This window comes from Lissotriton helveticus, chromosome 5_1 (assembly GCF_964261635.1).
Source record: "Lissotriton helveticus chromosome 5_1, aLisHel1.1, whole genome shotgun sequence".
Classification (NCBI taxonomy): domain Eukaryota; kingdom Metazoa; phylum Chordata; class Amphibia; order Caudata; family Salamandridae; genus Lissotriton; species Lissotriton helveticus.
In genome coordinates this window covers 1,641,710,851-1,641,733,132 of record NC_136065.1, presented here as the reverse complement: position 1 = coordinate 1,641,733,132, position 22,282 = coordinate 1,641,710,851, and the positions used below count along the sequence as shown (strand labels likewise).

General features: G+C 44.8%; 2 protein-coding genes across 3 annotated transcripts in view; one reads left to right on the top strand and one right to left on the bottom strand.

Moving 5' to 3' along the window:
- LOC144755680 (solute carrier family 22 member 7-like) overlaps positions 1 to 22,282 on the top strand; it is a 177,675-nt gene that overhangs the window by 31,675 nt on the left and 123,718 nt on the right. The window contains exon 3 of the mRNA XM_078644851.1: positions 4,241 to 4,395. Within this exon, the coding sequence (XP_078500977.1) occupies positions 4,241 to 4,395 (155 nt within the window). The remainder of the gene's footprint in view (positions 1 to 4,240; positions 4,396 to 22,282) is intronic.
- Positions 1 to 22,282, bottom strand: part of LOC144755679 (uncharacterized) — a 274,169-nt gene that overhangs the window by 136,184 nt on the left and 115,703 nt on the right. The window lies entirely within an intron of this gene.

Sequence of the window (22,282 nt, the reverse complement as noted above, 5' to 3'; positions counted from 1 at the left end):
GTAACTATGATATAAGGTGAAAATCATTAGTTCCATGAGGAACGTTTGCATATCAGGGTGGATGGTGCTTTTGAGCAAGGCCTGTTCTATAGCTTCAATGCCTCCCGCGTGGGGTATTGATGTATATAGAGAGCTCACATCGGCTGTACAAAACACTAGAGGCTCATTACTGGAAGTTTGAATGTGTGATAATTTGGTGAGAAACTCTGTTGTATCTCTGATATAACTACATGATTGGGTGACCAGTGGTTGTAGATATTTGTCGAGGAATTTGCCGATGGTTTCATGGATTGACCGTTTGGTGGATACGATTGGTCTGAATGGGGGGTCCATTAGGTTTTTATGGATTTTGGGGCACATATGGATCGTGGGACTTTTTGGATATTCCACTATCAGGTATTTCTTGGTACGTTCTTCTATGATTCCTGATTGGTATGCTTTGTTTACAATCTCTTTGAGTTGGTTGTGATAGTCATTGGTCATCGGCAAATTCCTCGACAAATATCTACAACCACTGGTCACCCAATCATGTAGTTATATCAGAGATACAACAGAGTTTCTCACCAAATTATCACACATTCAAACTTCCAGTAATGAGCCTCTAGTGTTTTGTACAGCCGATGTGAGCTCTCTATATACATCAATACCCCACGCGGGAGGCATTGAAGCTATAGAACAGGCCTTGCTCAAAAGCACCATCCACCCTGATATGCAAACGTTCCTCATGGAACTAATGATTTTCACCTTATATCATAGTTACTTCACAGTCAATAATCAATGGTTTTTGCAACTTTCAGGAATGGCTATGGGAAACTGCGCTGCCCCGTCCTACGCCAATACCTACATGGAGAATTTCGAAACTAAATATTTATACACTCATCCAAGTTTCATAAGACACACGAAACTATTCTTACGGTACATTGATGACCTATTCTTCTTGTGGGCAGACACAAAAGAATCCTTACACAATCTCCTCATGGAGACTAACACAAAAGACCCACGGATCAAACTCACGTGGCAAATTAGCGAAACGGACATCGCCTTCTTAGATGTGCACATCAAGAACACAACTGACGGAATCGTCACAGATCTCCACAGAAAGAGTACAGACCGGAATAATGCTCTCCACTTTACCAGCTTTCATCAAGGTTCCCTGAAAAAACACCTTCCGTACTCCCAAATGCTGCGCGTCAAGCGCATTGTATCAGATGAAACAATGGTTGACAAAAGAATGTTGGAAATGTCAAACAGATTTCGAGCACGTGGCTACCCTGAGACCATTTTACAAGACGCACAATCCCGCGTCGCCAACACATCAAGACAGGACTGTCTGACAAAGACACATAAGAACACAGAACAACGAATGGTCCTTGTGTCTAAATTCTCTACCGCCAGTGCAACATACAAAAGAATTATCTGGAAGCATTGGCCTATACTACAAAATGAACCCGACTTCCAAGGCATCTTCAACGAGCCGCCAATTTTCGCTCACACCAGGAGCCGAAACATTAAAGAAATACTAGCTAAACCCACTGAGCTAACCAAACGACACCGTGGCACTCAACCTTGCCTGAATTGCGGTCACTGCAACAGTGTAATCAGGGGCAATGAAATACAACATCCTATGAAAGGACACAACATCAAACTCCACGTAGATGCCACCTGCGATTCTACCAATCTGATTTATGCCATCAAATGCCCATGTGGCAAGCTATACATAGGGAAGACCGAACGAAAGATTAAAACCAGACTAAACGAACATAAGTCTAACATTAGACTAAAAAGTGAGAAATCCAACATTGCCTGTCACTTCGTGGAAGCACGCCACACCATCGCCCAATTAAAATTTTTGGTCCTAGAGATAGTGTCCAAAAAAGAAGGCATAGACAACTCTAAACTGCTACTCAAGAGAGAACTTGAATGGACCTACCTTCTGCAAACTCTTAAGCCCCACGGGCTCAATGATCGGACAGAATTTAGCTGCTACCTGTAGGACCATTTGTATCATACCATGTTGCTGCTTCACCTGCCTCTCTATTCCTGTCTGAACCACACATGTTTGTCTTTATTGTCTATTAATTGTACCCTCTCATATACATAGCACACTGTGGCTTTTCCCTCAGCATCTACCATTCATAGATGGCCCCTGCCTTTCTAGCATCTTTTCTTTAAACACACCATTCCAAGATGGCCCCCGTAACCATCGGGCGCTAGTCCGTCATCACTGTTCATGTAAATATTTAGCAGGCTGTCCTACACGCGTTAGGAACAGCGAACGGATGACCGATGGAGAACGTCTGCAGACGCTACGCGTAACTTTAAAGTAAGATGCAAAGACGCTTTGTCTTCACCATTTTTAACATGTTTGCTTTAGTTTGACTCACCGACGGTAATTTCCCTTCACATTCCCCACCCCTCACTACAGCCTCGTGCACTAGAGACAACGAATGAGCCCAGACACCTTATCACCCTAGTAGACCCCCTTACTCTCTTTATTGTGATATAGTTTCTCACTACCGCCCCCCCCTGTGCTTCCTCCTCAGCTCTCCGTGACCAAGGGCCCTCAAGCCCGAAATGCATTGGAGGCCAATGTTTAAATGTTATGGATAACGACTGTTGGATATGCTGTTTAATATTCAAGTCATCTATGATCAAAATGAATATAAATTACTGAAATGAAATAAACGAAGAATACAATACTAAAGAAGCACTTGTGTGTGATCCAAATTGGTGTGCCTCACCAGGGGATGTATCAGCGGGGCCCCGCATACACAACCAAGTTATAATTCAAAGTGTTTCAGACGGATAACACTACCCTTGAGTGCACCCAGAACTTATAAACTTCTACCTACCTTCTCGTTGTGCACCCCTCCTTTTCCACTATTTTCTAATCCTAATGGGCCCCCTAGACTGAAGGAGACATTGAAAATGGCAAGCAGGGCTGAGAGAGCTTCCCCTTAGAGAGCTTTAATGAAGGGCAAGGGTAATATTCATATTCACAGGTAGTGGGTTTGAGGGGGTTCAGCAGGTGTGTAGGATTTTGGAAAGATAGGCTTTTGAAGGATCTATATTATGGGATTTTACCGAAATAGGTGGGCTTAGAAAATGAAAGAGGTTCGGTGTTTTCACTAAAAATGAATGAATGTCAGGATTTGTAAAGTGCACGCTTACTAAGAAGTGTCCCGGTGCTATTGTAGAAAGTAAGAGAATGCAAAGTAACAAAATTAGAGAGTGTGAAACCAAGTTTTTAGTTGCTTTCTCCATTTGGCGTAACTCAGCAGGCATGCTTTCCTAAGCTTGCAGGCCAAGGAGGGAGAAAGATCTTCCTCTGGGTTTTGCTCGTTTAACCCTTGGATCTTTGGCATTTTTAGGGGAGAGTAGAATTAATCCTGGAGAACAGATATGCCGGTCCAGACTGGTGCAGAGCCTTGTTTATAGGAGTCATGATCTTAACCCCTTCGGTGCTGATGACGGCTCCCGGTCGTCATCAGTTACGGTTGGCGTGTGCTGATGACGGCCGGGAGCCGTCATGACCACGCCCGCGATCGGAATGTGCTGCATAGGTGCAGAATTCTGGCTGCAGCCAAGCGGTTAAACTCAACCCTTTTTTTAATAGGAAGCCAGTGTAGGTTCCTCAGATGAGACAAGATGGCGGCTTGCATGAGTAACTGAAGAGCCAGATGGGCTGCTGCACTCTGAAGCAGGCTGATGGCGTTGTACACTTCTCTTTAGTGAGGAAGGGTGGGTCTGGCAAGGTGCTGATACAGTGGTTGATTGTGTTGAAAACTGTTCCAATTCTGTTGTTGGTTTCCTTCATAGTACTTTGCTTTGGCTGATGTGATGAACCACATGTTGCACGGAGGAACTTCAGTAACATAAGCTCTTTTTTCCATTTTCTTTTCTGACTGGTGATAAATTGTTTATTGCCATCAAGGTCTTTAGAGCACCAGGGGGCTGAAGGCTATGCCTCGCACCTGAGTGTTTTTTTGGGGGCATGGATTTTCACATAGTTTTCCATTAATGATTGTGGTGAACACCTTGAATTCTCTCAAGCAAAAAATGTATTACTTTTTATATTCTGACTTCACACTAACACTGTACAATATGGATCACTTGTGTTCAGTTGGGTTGCTTGCTAGTTCCTCAGTCATAGTCTGTGAATTAGGAACAGCATATACATCAATACCAGTGGAGAGGAAGCAGTTTAAGGCAGCCATGCTTTTCATGTGTTTCCCCACAGGTATGGCCGGCGAACCATGGTCCTTGCGTGCTGTGTGTTCGCAGTGATTTTCGAGATGGCCGCTGCAGCATCTGTCAATTTCCCCATGTTTGCAGTCTTTCAATGTCTCGCTGGGGTGGTACTGTCTGGATTTCCTATGATCACAACCTCTTTGGGTGAGTTAAGTTGCTCCGTTTGAGCAGAGTGTTTTTTACCAGTGTCGAATTGGGACCTATAAAGACCGCAACACCCAAGAAACGTGTCTTAAATTTGTTGTTCGCACACTTTTGCAAGCCATGCCTTGCTTGGTGCAGGAATTAATTTATAAAGAGATATGTGAGAAATAACAGGTACTTTCTCCAGCTTTTCTACCTGTTCTTATACATCTTCTCATTCCCCATACCATCTCATTTACCTACTTATCTTCCCCCAGCTCTTCACACTCCCTTTTATCTTCTCACTTCTCTTTGTCTCCTCTCACTTTGCACCCCTTTCTTTACTTCTGACCAGCCTGTTTTTCTTTCCTTCCTCTCCTCCCTCCTTTCCTCTCCTCCCTCCTTGTCCTGCCTGTACTTGGTGTAAATGATAGAACCTGGGGGCATATTACCAAGCAATAGCGATAATTATCGCTATTGCTTGGTTAGAGACAAAAAATTATCGCTGACCTGCGGCGAGTTTTATCGCAAATAAACCTTGGTATTACCAAGGTTTATCGCAAATGCGATAAAAAAGGCCGCAATGCATGAATATCGCTGAAAAGTCAGCGATATTCATGCATTACCGAGCTAATGCTCTTAGCCATGTTATCCACCTCCCATTGGATAACATGGCTAAGAACTGCTCAGGGCAGGTGGTAGCTTTTGGAGATATTCGCGCTTAGCGCGAATATCTCCATAAGTTGGTGATAGGAGATAGCGATGTTAGCGACTGTTTCCAGTCGCTAACATCTTGGCACGCCCACTTTGCATGTCATTAGTGATAAATATCACTGACATGCAAAGCGGGGCCCAAGATGGTCGCTATCTCCTACTAGCTGTCGCTAACTGGTGTTAGCGACAGCTAGGTAATACGGAGATAATTTTATCTCCGCTTTCTTGGCTTTTAAAGCCAAAAAAGCGGAGATAAACCCCCTTGATAATATGCCCCCTTGTGCCCATACCTCCTTCCAACCCCTTCTGTGGCTTCCTGATAATGATTAAACTCCCATTGACCATCCTATGTCAGGCTCCTCTCTGCTCCCTCTGGAAAGGTTGCACTGATGGCTCACCCTCATGTCCCCTGCTCCAACAGCACTCTAAACTTTGATTGCCCTTCTGTTCAGAACTCTTAAACAGGCAAGAGGTAGGGAGAATGGAGATAAATTTGACCTGACAGTGTAGGTGGTTGTATTGAGTCTTGAGACAATATGGATTCCAGCTGAGGGCCATATGATGTCGCCACAAACCAAGGGGCATATCAGCAAGGGCCGGCGATAATTATCGCTAAGCGCACTTAGCGCTAGGATAATTCTCGGTGGCCACCTCTGAATTTTATCGCAGAGATAGCGTGCTATCAGCAACGCTTATCTCCAAAGCGATAAGATTCGGAGCGCAAGCTGCCAACTGTGCGTTTATCGCTGGAAATCCAGCAATAATCGCACAACTTTTAGCAATAGCGTGCTGATAGGGCTACACATACTTAGCCATGATATCCACCTTCCATAGGATATCATGGCTAAGTCAGTTTCAAAGCAGGCGTAAGAAAGTAGCGATAACAGAGGTTATCGCTACTTTTCTTGTCACTATGCTTCTTTGCGTGAGGCTTGATAATAGGAGAAATGCTCCCTTTATCCTGGGGAGGACGCCCACTTTGCATCATTAGAGATGCAAAGTTGGGCGTTAAGGGCGAAGAAGCATGGATTCACGGGTTAGTTTGTCCTTGCTAATAGGGCGTTAAAATTATCGCCGCTTTTCGTCCAAAAACGGACGCTAAAGCGGCGATAATTTTAACTCCGGCCCTTGCTGATATGCCCCCCAGTTGGTCAAATCTAAGGAGGTAACCAAGAGAAGGATCCCCAAGGGTATAAATTGGAAACCACCACAATAGAAAGGCGTAGTGGAAAGTCAACCATGAAGAAACTGAGCGGGAAGCAATCAACCAACACGAGGGTCAGAAAATCATTGTGAAAAGGTAAAAAAGGAAAAAGGTGACAACTCATAACACGATGCCAGGAGAAAACTGCATTTCAGGAATGGTCTCAAATACAGCTGTGGCCCAAGCTGTGTGCTGTGTAAAGTGCACAAAAGTTTATCATATAAAGTTTATAATATGCTTAACACTCAAGAACCATGAAATTAAAGATAAATGAGATAATTAAGGGCAGCCATCTTAAAATGTGTAAACTGCATGAGAAGAATCTTTAAACTGTTAAATCTAAAAACACCATTTGGATGAGAACTGAGAAAAACGGCCTGATTTATATCTTGGGGGACGGGTTACTCCATCACAATGGTGACAGATCCCATCCAGTGGGTGCGGTGGGTGCAGGCCGCCCCAGCTGTCATCACTGACAGGGGTGACAAAATGGCAAAAATATGTGTTTTCAAAATATAAAAAAAGAATTTGGGCTCACAACACTTTTTGGTGAAAAAATAATATTATTTAAACCAAGTTTAATAACTTTGTCGGACAACTTCAACAAGTCAACAAAATATGTATTGAAACTTTTTAGTTCAGTCAACAAATGCAATGAAAGGCGGTTGAACTCGACGCTGTGTAGATTAGAGCGTATTGATAAGGAAGGGAAGGGGGTGTTTCTTTCCACCTAAGTCTGTCTCTGCAGTTTGTACTTGAGCGAGACGTACACAACAAGTGACTCATCATCCCTCAACCGCCAACCAATCATCCCTTCTGCAGCAGTGCAGGTCAGTCACCCCATGTCATTCTGTTGAGTTAGTTGTGCATTATTACTGAAGCTTATGAGTGCTGTGTTGAATTTATTTTTGTTAAAAATTTTTGTTCTTTGTTTCATTGTGATCATCCTCTTCTCTATGATATTGAGTTTGGTAAGTAATGTAAACGTTACGATGCATGCTATTTGTTTGTATTTGTACGTTAAGCCAGGGGTGACAAGAAATGTTCCACACCGGGTACCACCTGACCTTGCTACGCCACTGATCCCATGCCCCAAAATATAAATCCCATGATATCCTAAGGGATTTATATTTCAGAGGACGGGATATCCGTCACCGTTGTGATGGAGTAACCCGTCCACCGAGATCTAAATCAGGCCCTAGGATACAATAGCATTTATATTTCAGAGGACGGGATATCCATCACCGTTGTGATGGAGTAACCCGTCTGCCGAGATCTAAATCTGGCCCTAGGATACAATAGCATTCATATTTCAGAGGACGGGATATCTGTCACTGTTGTGATGGAGTAACCCGTCCGCCGAGATCTAAATCAGGCCCCTGGATACAATAGCATTTATATTTCAGAGGACGGGATATCCGTCACCGTTGTGATGGAGTAACCCGTCTGCCGAGATCTAAATCAGGCCCTAGGATACAATAGCATTCATATTTCAGTGGACGGGATATCTGTCACTGTTGTGATGGAGTAACCCGTCCGCCGAGATCTAAATCAGGCCCCTGGATACAAAAGCATTTATATTTCAGAGGACGGGATATCCGTCACCACTGTGACGGAGTAACCCATCCGCTGAGTTCAAAATCAGGCCCTAAGTATTAACAAAAACAAAATCCCAAGTGCTTGAGTCAACAAAACATGATTCCATTTATTAGGCTTAAGATAAAATGCATAATCCCGACTGCAATGAAACACATTAAAGAAACAAAGATAATGCAATGCGATCATCGAACTCCTTTGGTTGTATTGTGTCCAATCTTTTTATCTAGTAGTTTTTTTTAACTTATGTTATGTTATGGAAAACAATCCATTCATTTATGAAAATGAAATCACGTCCCTATCAACTAAATCACCCGTTTTGAACTCCACATCAACCTCGGCTCACAAATACATAGTCAGGCAAGCTCTGAGACCCGGGTCTGGGGTTACTGATTTATAGGTGACAACTGAGGTGGCACATAGCTAGCCGATAACCGTGTGAACAGGAAACCCTAGAACAATCCCTCAGATAGGCACAGCTACATTACAATGGTCAAGGGAGAATTGCCCCACTAAAGGACACATGGACAGAGGTGGTATGTGTGCTCCGAAAACAGCATAAAGTCAGATGCCACATGAGTTAGGAACATACAGCCAATCAGAACACAGCACACGCAGTGATCACACGTTCCCCATGCCGGACATCTGGACATGTTACCTACTGCCCACATAGTGTCCACGCAAGGATGAAGCCCACCTTTAGTAAACATTTGCCAATTAATTTATGAGTCTAAGGCAGCAACCAACATCCCTCACCATATATGGTTCACTGGAGAACTTTACAACCTGATGAAAATTGTATTTAAGAAGGATGCCAACTGAATGTAAATTGAGACAGACCTCAGACCTTGTGCATGTAACCATACTCCTGGCTGCTACGTTTAATTAAACAAACTGTTCCTGTTCCACCTCGTATCGCTTCTTTTCAGGTATGTTGTACTTAAGTAACATTATGATATGTTATTTTATCGTATCCTAACTTATCTTATTGTTAGACCTGTCAGTCTTAGGGTGTCTCCGCCAAACATTTTGCTTGTTTGCCTCCTTGTTTTGCTTACAGCTGTTCATGTTGCCTTAGGACTCTGTGCACTTTGCCCCCGCTAACCAGTGCTAAAGTGTTTGTGCTCACTCCCCTAAAATGGTTATATTAGTTTACTTCTGATTGGCATATTAAATTCACTTATGGTGCTTTGTAGAATGGTGTACCATATACCCAGGACATGAAAATTAAATGCTACTAGTGGGCCTGCAGCACTTATTGTGCTACCCACTCAAGTAGCCCCTTAATACCTGTCCTAGACCTGTCACTGCAGCCTGAATGCAGTTTTATACTGTCAATTCAACTTACCAGTATATCCTCCTTTCCAAGCCTTAAACACCCATTTTCTAGCAAAGAAGTCATTCCTATGGTAGTCCCTGGGCAGGGTTCATTGTAATTAAAATGTTTGACATGTACTTTTAAGTTTTACATATCCTGGTAGTGAAAAACTTCAAATTAGTTTTTCACTACTTAGAGTCCTATTTGTCCCAAAGGTTAAAATTGGGTTGCCTTATAACGTTTAATAAAAGGTAACTTTTGATTGGGAACAGATAAGCATATCATGTTTGGTATCTATGAAATTGTAATTGAGAATAATTTTTAATGATAAAGTTGGATTTTAAATTACAAAGTTGGCATGTTTCTGCTCTTGGTCAATTGGTGCCTGCAGTCTCCCGTGGGTCACATGACTGGGTGTACCTGGTTGTATTCCTCCCGGTCACACAATACAGGGCTTAAGTGTTCCTGAATGGGCCATCTGCAGGTAGGATGGGGCGGACAAAGCTGGGAACAGTCCCACTTGGTACTGAATAGGTTGTGCTCTGCCTTTACAAAAAGGGCTTGTCACCTCCACATTGTCTCCTGCTTGAAGTCAGGCCAGGGGAGTCAGGAAATTTCAAGTACTTCATAGAAACCTTAGAGGACTCTTTACTGCTGTGGCCTGGTGTGTACTCCACAGGACTGCTCCGCTACACCTGGAATGACAGTTTGCTGCCTGTAGCCTGCCTAGTACCTTCAGAGGCCAGCCCGGTGTTCCAAACCTGCAACTTCACCTGAACCCAAGACTTCCAGGGTGATTCCTAGGGCTAGTTTACTGGATTCCTGTTCAGAGCCACAGGGACATAAAATGCTCCCACCATCTTGAACCAGCACTTGAACCCAGCATGAGTGAGTCCTTTACCCCCAAGATGTGTCCCTCCAATGCTGGACCCTTAGTTATGGATCTAAAAGGTGCCAAGATTGCCAAAATCCAAAACGTTAGATAAAAACTGCTCTGAGAACCGATGGAAGACCGGGACCAACCTGCTGATGATCCATCCAAGGTGCTTCACCGGTCTGCCTAACTTCGCAGCTGATTCTGCTATGCTCTTCTCTGCAGCACCAAAATCCCTTCGCTAATGGGATTCCTGACCTTATGTGATTGTCTTTGGCAAAAGTTTCCTGTCTTGTCCTGCTGGAGATTTTCAACTTACATAAAAGCGACTACGTCCGTAGAAATCTTCTCTGTGACTCCATCGAGAGGCTCCTCAATGACAATGCTCTTTTCTTGAACACCACCTGCGCCCGTGGCACACTGAACTTTGCCTTCTCAGAACATTTTTCTTGAAAATTCTTCTAAGTTCAAAGATAAGGGCTGACCGGGCCCAATCCACTTCATGTATCTGACCCACGCTCCCTCATTTTTTTTATTTTAACCCTGTCTAGCACATCTAGATGTCCGCGGTTGGCACTTTTAGGTGCTAGATCAACTAAAAACGTTAAAAATCTATGACTTCTACTGATTGTATTTTGTTGATTTGGTGCCAAATAATTTAGGAGAATGTACTCTATTTTTCAATATTGGTGTGGGTTTTTTTTTGTGTTCTGTTTTCACTGTAAAGTGCATTCTCACTAGGGCCATTGGAATTATATGCCAGGAGAGGCCCAAAATTTGCAACACGGTTGAATACATTGACCGGCAAGAAAAGGCAAATTATAGGACATAATGCGGCACACTATTAAATAGTTTTACTTCATTATTTTATACTATTTACACTTCTTAACACTGTCTGGGCATTAGATACACCGCATATTACAAGTTTAATACCCAAATCTAGCAATAAGCAACAGAAAGGTGACCAGGCAAAAAGTCTTCCACTGCGCAGCAACACGTGCCACTGCTTTTTTAGAAACTTTTGAACCGTTTGAGCCAGTAACAAAATGACGTTTTTTTAAAAATCTGCAGATTATATAAAAATTGCCTCAGCCGCACAATCACCAGGCAGATGCATAAAAGAAAATACTGGGAGCAAACGGTCAGATTCTGAGAATCTGGCCGTTTGCTCCCGGTATTTTTGCATTTGGGATGCATCATCCCAAATGCAGAAATTGCAATTTAAGGAATCTCTAAATAGCGATTCCTTAAATTGCTCTTGCATTTAAGGAATCCCAAAATGACATTCCTTAAATGCAATGCATGAAACCCAAAAAAATAGCAAATTCGCTAATAGGGGGAGCAAACTACCATGAAGTTGAACTTCGTGGTAATTTGCTAAAACTTTGAAAAATGCAGTTTTGTGCATTTTTCAAAGTTACATGTTGCGCACACACATGCCCTTAGGGCATGTGTGTGTGTAACATTTGTGCACAGGTCCACTTCAGGGGTGCAACAGGGTGTCCTTTGGACACCCTGACACCCTTGAAATAGCGGAACATTAGCGATTCGGTAACAGCTAATCCCTAATAAGGAATGGCTTTCCCATTCATTCCTATGGGCCTAAAGGCCCATAGGAATCGATTAGCTATTACCGAATCGCTAATAAGGAATTTGTAGGAATCGCTATTAACATTGCGATTTCTACATGCATCCCGTTTCGCTAGTCTTTAATAGCGATTCCTTAAAATTCGCTATTAAGGACTCTCAAAACATAACTTTGATGCATCTGCCAGATAATAATTACAGTGGCGCTGACTATAACCCACGAGGATATGCTAGCGATAAACTTACAAGAATCAATTGGAACTGGACATAGAAATATTCAAATCATTGAGATCGCTTTGCAGGAAAGTATTCTTCAACATGCTTCCACCTTCAAATACAAAGCACAAATGATCAGCCTTTGATTAAGACCAACTGAATGGAGGAAGCAGCAAAGATTGTGACTGTGATATGACAGATATATAGATTTTTTATAATATGAACCGCAAAGCTAAGGTAGATGCATTGTAATATAACTCTGTAACTGCATCTCCAGTATGAAACAATTGACAAGCCCTGGAGAAATTAAGAAATAACTAAACCACAGAGGAAGTGCAATTGTAGGTGAAATTAATACATCCAGGTGCAGGTATGGATCTTAACATGAAGAGAACTGAGGATGGAAAAACTAAATAAATATGAATGACACCAAATGCTGTCTGTTGATTGTCAACCACAGGAACCTCACAACATAACATTGATGGGAAATTTGACTTCCTTCTGACTCTACTTATATTGACCTCAAAGATCAAAGGTCCACTGACCTTTGGGAGGTTTAGCCCCACAATACTAGTGTGCCGCAGTAAGTACTGCCCCAGTCTCCACACTCTCCATTAAGATATGGGCCCAAGGAATCTATGCCTTCTCTTTTCTTGTTTCAGCAGTCCCTGTGTAGAGGTCATGGGCCTCATTTATGAAAAGTGACGCATCGCTGCGTGAAAACAGCGATGCGTCACTTTTCACTGCGCACTCCTTGCGACACCAATGATGGGTCATATTTAATGTATGACGCATCATGTCGCAAGGAGTTACAGATAAGTCAGTATTTCTGACGTATCTGTAAGCGCAAAAGTGACGCATTGCTGGAGTGTGTCACAAAAGTGACGCAAATCCAGCAATAGCAATGCGCCCTTTCACATGGGCCAAGCCCCATGTGAAAGGGCCTGCATCAGTCTTACGCCTGCTGTTAGGCAGGCGCAAGATTTTGACGCAACAGCGTCCTAAAAGTGACGCAGTGAAATCTCATAGATTTCACTGCGTCACTTCTACGACCCTTCCTTGCGTCAATACGACCCCTTGCATACATTATACCTGGCGCAGGTATAATGTGGCGCAGGGGTTTACAAAGTGATGCATCTACCTAGATGCGTCACTTTGTAAATATGGTGCAACAAGGCACATTATTTATGCTGCTGGTGCGTCACAAAAAGTGACGCACCGGCGGCTTAAAAGTGACGCACGGCCTCATAAATGAGGCCCCATGTATTTAGGGAGATTGCTGACAGTACCTCTGAGGTGATAGCATGCATGGAAACCTGAGATAGAAAGCTGGCACTAATATAGGGCTATAGACAAATGCAATGGATTCCTAGGAATGAACTGTTACATCATATCACAACTAATGAGATGTTGTAACTGACCCCTTGAGATGTCAGAGTCTAATACAACCTTTACCTCCTAGTCCAGTGCATATGCAACAACCACTGCAGCATGTTGGCTATGATCAGCTGAGTGCCCTGTTTTAACTCATGAGACTTGCACTACCATATACATATTCCAGGTTTCAAACTTGTGATGACAAAAGGTCTAAACATCTGGGAGAAAACGTTATCTCTTACCATCTAATGCAGATTGTTGCAGCTGACTAACCACAGCACTTTGGATCATCATCGAATTTTGTAGAAGCTTCTGACCTGAAGTTGCTTTTACTTTGCCTAAGGTCAATTCCATATGCATAAAAAAGTCAAGTCAAGAACTAATCCACCATGTCAAGAGTTATCATATGCAAGCTCTATGATGATGTTAAACCTAACATCCTTGGTCTGGTTCTACCCAAAACTTTTTGCCTTCAACCTTTCTATATTCAGATTATTTTTTTGCCACTAAGACTCTCTGCACTTTATGACTGCTAACCAGTGAATGAATGAATGAATGAATGAATGAATGAATACTTTATCGTGTGGTTACTCAAAACCTTGCATTAAAAACCAAAATACAAAATTGCAAAAGTTAAAACCAAGAGAGTGTCGGCAAGCATGTCTGTGTGCTGGGCGCTGGTGGGTACAGTGAGAAGGGTTCATAGTAGGGCAGCCCAATGTGTGTCGGCAAGGTCTCTATTCATGTGTGCCCTGGGTGGCCATCAGCTTGGACCGTGTCTGATGAATATATTTTCCGAAAGAGGCCATCTGTTTTACCATCGTTAGTGTGTATAGTTGGTAAATTGCCTCCTTTGCGGTGCGTAACCCCACTTGTATTAGGATAGGCCTGATGTAGAGACTGCGAGCCGTACGCAGCGCCGGGCAACAAAATAGGAGGTGGGCCAGTGACTCTCATTTGTACCCGCAGAGCCTGCATTCCCGTGCAGCTAGTCCAGCCAGTTCAGAGGCATATAGTTCTTTTAGGGGCAGGGGGTGTAGTCTGTAGGCTAAAATCTTATGAAGGGCTGCACGGCCCACAGGCTGCGTGAGTTAGGGTTTAGGGTTGCGCACAGTGTGCGGCAGGCATAGGGACTCGTGAAAGTTTCTATTAGCCAATGACTCCAGGTCCAGTTCCCGCGAACGCGCACGTACTTGTTTTTTTATCGCGTTTTTGATGGCAGTATAACTGACGTGTTCGGGGTTCCAGGAATCTGTGGCTAGATGGAGAAGATCCTTTGCCGCATTGAGAGTGGCTGACCAGGGATTCCCAGGTTCCATGAAGATATGTTTCAATACTGCCTTGAGTGTGTTCCCGTGTGCCGCTGTTGTAAGGAAGTAATATTTACTTAAAGCGGCCATCTCTTCCAGATTTTGCTGGTTGAGCGAGAACTCTAAACGGACGAGCGTATTTCTGGTGCACCTTGGTGAGTGGAACAGTCTCTTATAAGCTCCGCAGTGTATTTTTTCTAGGTCCTTGTTGAGTTTACCTGGGAACGCTTGTTGAGCATAATTGAGGGCCGGCATTAGCTTAGCTTTGAGTACTCTTTGAATAGCCGTTGTAGAGGGGCTATATAAAGAGTGCGTAGGTGATGGTTTTACCTTTTCCTTGAATTTTCTTTAAGTGGATGCTTGGGAGCCCCGACTCTTGGTAGCAAATGCCCAGGTAGGTGTATCGCTGTGTGGTTTCCAAGGAGAGATGACCAAGCCTCCATCTTACTGATTTTTTCTTTGGGTAGTGTCCGAAGATGATTACTTTTGATTTGGAGGGATTTGCTACCAGCCTGTTTTTCTTGTTGTATACTGCAAGTGCCGTCAGCGCCTTTTTGTAACTCAATTTTAGTGTGGTCCAGAAGTACCAAATCATCAGCATATTGCATAAATTGAATTTTGGTCCCTCCGATCTTTGGGGTTGCTAAGGCTGCCCCGGACAAGGCCCTCTCCATGTCCGCTGTATATAGATTGAACAACAGTGGGGCCAAGACGCACCCTTGTTTTAGGCCTCGATCTGTGTCAATCTTGGCAGATGCGGAGTCCCTCGAGAGTTTGATTCTAACCCACGTTTTTTGGTACAACGACTGGATCGCTCTTAGCAGGGAAGAGTTGATGTTCCATTGAGCCAGCTTTCTCCACAGGATGGCGCAGTCTACCCCATCAAACGCTGCCGAGTAATCAATGAAGCACGCGAATAGGGAGAGACTTTTGCGCGACCGCGCTTGATGGACCAGAAAAGAAAGTGCGGTGATGTTATCTACAGTGGCAGACCCAGGTCTAAATCCGGTTTGGCAGAATGGGAGGAGGCCTTCTTCGCTCGTCCAGTCTGCAAGGTCCCTCAGTATGGCTCTAGCGTAAGCTTTTCCCTCGATGACCAGGAGGGCGATCATAGGGTAGTTTGATGGATCTGATTTGGGGCCTTTCTTGTGGATTGGAGGTAAGAGCAAGCCTCTCCATGAGTCTGGCACGTCCCCCAAGAGCCAGCATTCAGCATACAGGTGGGTCAGATTTTCGGACAAAAATTCGATGTTCGCTTTGAATAGGTGGCCAGGAAGGCCATTAGGGCCCGGAGCGCCGTTTTGCCTGATGTTTTTTAGTATTTTGGACACTAACATTTTTCCGGGCGGGGCCTTCTTTTCGGTAACAGTGTCTGGCTCATCACCTGCTATGGGTGCGTCATTTTGCTGGTTAACTGATCCCTCTTCGTTATAAAGGGCTTTTACATGGGCGACCCAAATGGATGCCTCAAGGGAGTTTTCTCTATGGTTTGTACCTCGTCCAAGATTGCTTAGGTAGCTCCAGAACTCTTGCCATTTCCCAGGGCTCAACAGGTCGAAGATTTTTAGCCATTGTGCTTCGCAGTGGTCACGTTTTGCATCCCAAACCTTCTTGGAGTGGCTTTTCGTGGCTTCCTGTAATTGTATTTTGTTTGAGTTTGAGCCGATTTTACGAAAGGCTTTTTGTTTCGTGTTCAGTTGTTTAGCGCTTATTTTAATTATTTCATTGTGTCCATATGCAGTTGGAGGATACCAGTCGGTTGTGTTATCTGTATCCCTGTGAAGTTTCGCCGCCAGGGTACCGGTTATGCCGTTCCATGTTGCTATAACATCCTTCTTCTGTTCACTTGGTGGCCAGCCTATCCACGAGTTTGCCAAGTTGTTAAATGAGGTAATTACAATCGGCCCCCATTTAATTCTTCTGGGTAACTTTATCAGTTCATCGCCGTCGGCTGCTCCAATGCATTGTAGCCTGTGGCGTGTGTTCACTGTAAAGTTCAGCGTGATGGTTAGGGCGGCATGATCGCTGTCACTACGCGGATGAACCGAGAAATTTGACATCAGTGGTTGCAGTTTGTCACTTAAGATGATGTAGTCAATCGTTGTTTGGTTGTTGTACGTATGACCGACAATAGCTCCTGGGCTGTTCTTTAAATGAACTGAATGCGCTGTCGCCAATTTGTAAGATTTTAGTAGGTCATTCAGTGCAGTAGTAGTCCCAGACTGGTGACTTTGTATGGTTTGCACCCCTATGTTATGGGTATTGAGGTCACTGAGGATAATGCATTCTAATGACGGGAATTGGAGCAGTAAGGACTAGTAAGGGTGGTTTGTAAGCGTCAGCCGGTTGGCTGTAGGCCCGTGTGGATTATAGTAAATATTAATAAGTAAGATTGAAAAATTCCCGTTTGTCGAGTGGCGGCCTTTCAGGATGCCCGCATGAAGGGAGTCTGGAAGGTTGTTTATTTCTGCGAATTCCAATTTCAACGAATGCTTTATGTAGACGCATGTCCCCCCCCGATGGTCTTCCAAAGATGTTGATCTTTTTTGCTGCTTTACCATATTCTGCATATCATCTTAATGAAAGAGGGTTGATCAAACCAGGATTCTTGTATACAGATTATGTCCGCCTCCTCCATGAATTTCACCGTAGTTTGATTTTGGAGCAGCCTTTTGAGCCCAGCGACGTTCCAGGTCATGATTATCAAGTTATTAGAGGTCCGTTTTTTATTTAAGGGTTTCAGTTGCGCGTTGGTCGTGCATTGATATGGTTGGCCGGTATCTTCAAGGCAATGGCTGTTAGGAGCTGAGATTTAGTATTTGCGGCAGCCAAGACCAGTCTTTGCTCGCACACCCCTTTGAACGATGGACATCGCGTTTAGGGCGTGAATAGAGGAGGCTTTCTAGCGTAGTTGCCCTCCAGCTAGCTGTTCCGGGCTTTCCTGCTGGAAAGCCCGGGTCTGACAGCAGGAAAGAGATGGTCTCAATATCTGTAGTTTTTATCCCTTCCAGCCCGGGGATGTTTGCGCAAAGTGTTAGGAGGTTGCTGCAATTGAGGATGTCCCACTTTCCCTGTGAAACATAGTCAGGGTACAGCGTTATTTTCCGGTCCTGGATTTGCGTGTCGTTTGGCTGGCCTGCAGATGCCGCATCCTTCCACTTTTTTGCCTGGGCGCCAAATAGTGGTGGCTGTGCCGCATCAGGTGGGTGGGCATGTGCCTGCTTTGTTAGCCCTGTTGTCTGCTGGAAAGCCGCCATGAGCGGTGAGCTGGACGAGCCGTTGTGAGACAGCATATTTTCTGCATGCTCTGGTTCAATGGTGTCCGATGACAATTGAATCGCTTGGCGCGCCATGGTCGTTGATTGAGCGGCGGGCTGTAAGTTTGTTGGACGCAAGTCATGGTCGCTTGTTGATGACTGATAACCAGTGCTAAAATGCTTGTGCTTGCTCCCTAAATCATGGTAAAATTGACCTGCACCGTATTGGCACCTTTAATTTACTTTTAAGTCCTAGCGGGGAGAGGTGTGGCGCCGCGGCCAGGGCGACTGACGCTGGAATCTGGGGACCACGGTTCGATCCCCGGCTCCGGCGGCAGATTAGCCCAGCACCATGTGACTCTGGGCAATAGCTCGCTTAATCTTCCCGACGGCCCCCAGCGCCTAGAGACCCTTACGGGTGATTGTGCGCTTTACAAATGTGGACTTTACTTTACTTTAGTATATAACGATATAGGTACCCAAACCTATAAATGAAATACCACCCATTTCAGTAGCACTTTTACCATTTCCCAGCCTGCCATTGCAGCCTGTAGTAAGGTTTTAAACTGACATTTCGGCCTGTCAAAATAAACCTTTTGCAAGACCGAAACCTTCCTTTCTTATACGCCCACTCACATAAATGGAGGAATTTGGTCACTTTGTATTACTCTTATAACGCGGCGTTCCAGCCAAATTTCGCCAATCTCTGCGTGGCCGAATTTTTTTTCCCGTTCGAGCAACGATGACAATGGGAATAATGAGCGGCTCCAGCAAGCCAGCTGGCGAGCGTGAGTGAGATTTGGCCTCCCCTAGCGTGGTTTCCCATCCTCCGGAGGCTTCCCTGCGCAATTTTTTAATGCGGGCAGTTGTGGGCGGTTGTGTTCAGAGGGCTGCTTCTCGAGTATGTATTCTACTCGAAAGCAGAGTGTTGCGCAAAACATATATTTTGTTTAACTTTTTTCAACAGGAAGGAAGTACCACAGAGACACCCGCTTTCTCTTCCTGTCCAAAAGGCTCTCCCCAGTGCTTTGTCCCTTGGTCAGCATTCCTTGCTGTGCATACCATTGCATTTTAAGGTTTTGTTGTGAGATATCAAGTAAGCCAAAAGACTTTTGGGTAAGTCTGTTGTTTGAATGAGGGTAGGCACCAGCATTTTTGGGCCTTTTTCATTGTTTCTTCAATTTTGAAATGTGATTGTGGGCGGCATGGCGTTGCAATAGGGACCTATTTACAACATTTCTTTTACCTGTTTTTTAGGGCAAATGTTTGCACGGTTTTGGAAGGGATGGGGGCCTAGTTTTAAAGTTTTTTTCTGCATTTTCTTGTTTGTGTATTTTGCCCAATTTTGCTCATTTTACTGTCTGGGGCCTAATTTCCCAGTGGGCAAGGGCCAACCTACCAGCACTAGTCATTGGGTATATTTTAAAGAACTTTCTGTAGTATATATTTTTTTAAACATCTATTTAACTTGGGATTAAATGCAAAATGTTATTATTTTGTATTTTATGTTTTCAAGTATTGAATTGCATTTTGGTTGGATAATTTTTAATTTCATGGAATGTTTGCGGTTGGGGAATTTTCAATGTTCACTTAATTTTCGTTTTTGGCATTGCTGAATTAATGGTAGTGTTTTCTTCTTTGTTTACCATGCCTCCTTTCAAGTGGCCATTTGTGTGTGGATGGCCAGTGTGTGTGTGTTGCCATTATTCATCATTTTGCCTTTGTTCTCCACGCCATGTGGCAGGGTGGCCATTTTGTGTAGCCAATATGCTTTTGCCTGTGGAGGCTGGGACACCCGGGTGTGAGAGAAGGCACTTGCTACACGTCCGCCCATGACACTTGGTCAAGATTAGATTATTGGCTTGTTACCCGGGATGTCAGTGGGTGGGTCCAGCGCAGCGCCCATCTACCCAGGACCCTTTCAGACCATGCTCCGGTGCTCTTGGAGGTGGGCTGGCCTTCGCACACTCCGGCACCGTTCTCATGGCGCTTCAATCCAGGCAGGTTGCGCGATCTGGTGCTGCGGGAGGAATTGAGAACTTGTATTGAAGACTTTTTTGATAGAAATGTGGGATCGGTGGAAAGCATGGGCACGGTGTGGGAAGCGTTTAAAGTTACGATTCGAGGTGCTTGTATCAGTACGCAATCTGGGGTGCTTAATTCTCTGAGGAGCTCGATGAGTAAATTGGGGGAGGAGTTGATGGCATTAGAGAGGCAGCAGGAACAATTCTCTACAAATGACAGGCTGGCTGAGATTCGAAGTAAAGTTACCGAATATAACGAGCTGGCTGATCAGGAGATTAACTTCTTATCTAAACGCACCAGGGCGCGGTACTACAGTGAAGGAGGGCGTGCGGGGCGAGGTCTGGCGGACAGAATTAGAGAGCCATGGGCGAAGCACTGCGGGGTTCAGGAAATACTACAAGAGGGCGAACCGGTCACAGATGCTGCGGGTATCTTAGATTGCTTTGCGCGATACTATGAGCGGATGTACAGCCATGTGGACACGGCAGATGAGGAGGACTTGGCGAAATACTTGGATGACATTGCTCTAGTTTGGTTGTCTAAAGGGCAACAAGAATTTTTAATGCACCATATCACGGAAGGGGAGCTCCGAGATGCGATTTCGGCTCTGCCTAATGGCAAAGCGGTAGGCACAGACGGTTTACCATCAGAATTTTATAAGGAGTACGCTGATTTGTTGGTACCCCAGCTGGCAGCTGTGCTCGAGGACTCCATGGACCAGGGGCAATTACCGGCCACTATGAGAGAAGCTCTATTGGTGGCTCTGCCGAAGCCGGGCAAACCCCCCAATTTATGCGAGTCATACAGACCATTGTCACTAATAAACACGGATATTAAAATTATTGCTAAAGTACTGGCGACACTGCTGCGGCTGATTCTACCGGTTATGGTCCTACCGGACCAGTCTGGCTTTGTTCCGTTGCGCTCCACGGCTCACAACCTGAGGGCCCTTTTTGCGGTCTTGCACCTTCTCAAACCAGAGCTCTCCGCGGTGGCGGTTCTATTGGATGCGGCCAAAGCATTCGATTCGGTGGCTTGGAGATACATGCTGGCGGTGCTGCATCGAATGGGGGTACCGTATTTTTTCACATCATTGATCACTTTGTTGTATACTAAGCCGATGGCGAGGGTGAAGGTTAATGGCCACGTGTCTTCGTCGTTCTGTATTCAAAGAGGAACTCGGCAGGGTTGCCCTCTTTCGCCCCTGCTCTTTGCTCTTATGCTAGAACCAATGGCCTGCCTTTTGAGGCAAAGATACGCTGATGCAGCGTTACGGTTCCCACTTAGGTCATTTGCAGTGTCCATGTACGCGGACGACATGGTGCTATATATTAGGGATCCAGCTACGCATCTGGAGAGAGTATTGAGGGAGTTCATAAGATTTGGACATTATTCTGGTCTTTCGATAAACTGGAATAAATCCATTCTATTGCCGCTTACTGATGCCACCACGCCGTTCCCGCTAGAATTTCCATTAGAATGGGCGGTGGAACCGGTGCGCTATCTGGGAATCTGGGTCCACAGGGACAGTACTGAAATAATGCGAGCCAATTACGGAGTGGCGATATCGAAATTGGAAGACCAGGTGGAAAAATGGAGAAGGTTACCGCTATCGTTCGCTGATCGGGTTTCCATCATCAAAATGGTGGTACTACCTAAATTTCTGTATTATTTTGTCAATGTGCCCGTTCTCCTGACATCACACTTTTTTGCACAACTCCACTCGTTGCTCATCACGCTGGCCTGGGCCGGTAAGAAAGCACGGGTGAGTTGGGATGTGCTAACGAAGCCATACGAGCTGGGGGGCTTTGCAGTACCGGATATGAAACTGTACTATCTGTGTGCACAGGCTCACTTCGCTTCCTACTGGATATCGGCACCGCCATACACACCGCATGTCGCGCTTGAGGCTAGCGCAGTGACTCCGCGACCGTTGAAAGCCATGGTAGTAAATCGGTACTCTGTGTTTGAGGCGGGGGAGGTGGATACGGTGCATAGTACACATCACGCTTGGCAGGAATTAGTCAAACGATCGGATAGATTACCACTGTATGCCCCGGATATGCCGCTCCTGTATCATGACGAGATCTCGGTGTCTAATGAAATAGGTGCGCTGCAACTTCTCCAAGGTGCTGGCATACAAACCATGGGGCATGTGTTCCCTACCGCTAAGTTTCTTCAGCTAAAGACTCTGTTAGATAATACAAATAACCCTACTATGGCCACATTCCTCTATGTTAGGCTGCGCGCGGCGCTGCGGGACTTATATCCCTCCTTCCCGGATGAACCCCCGGTGTTGAGTGCCTTACAGTTACTTTACTCCTCAACGACGGGTGTGAAATTGATATCACGATTGTACCGAGCTTCGCAAGAAGATGAGGGTGGGGGTAGCACATTGGCAAGAGCGAGATGGGATGCAAGTTTACCGGA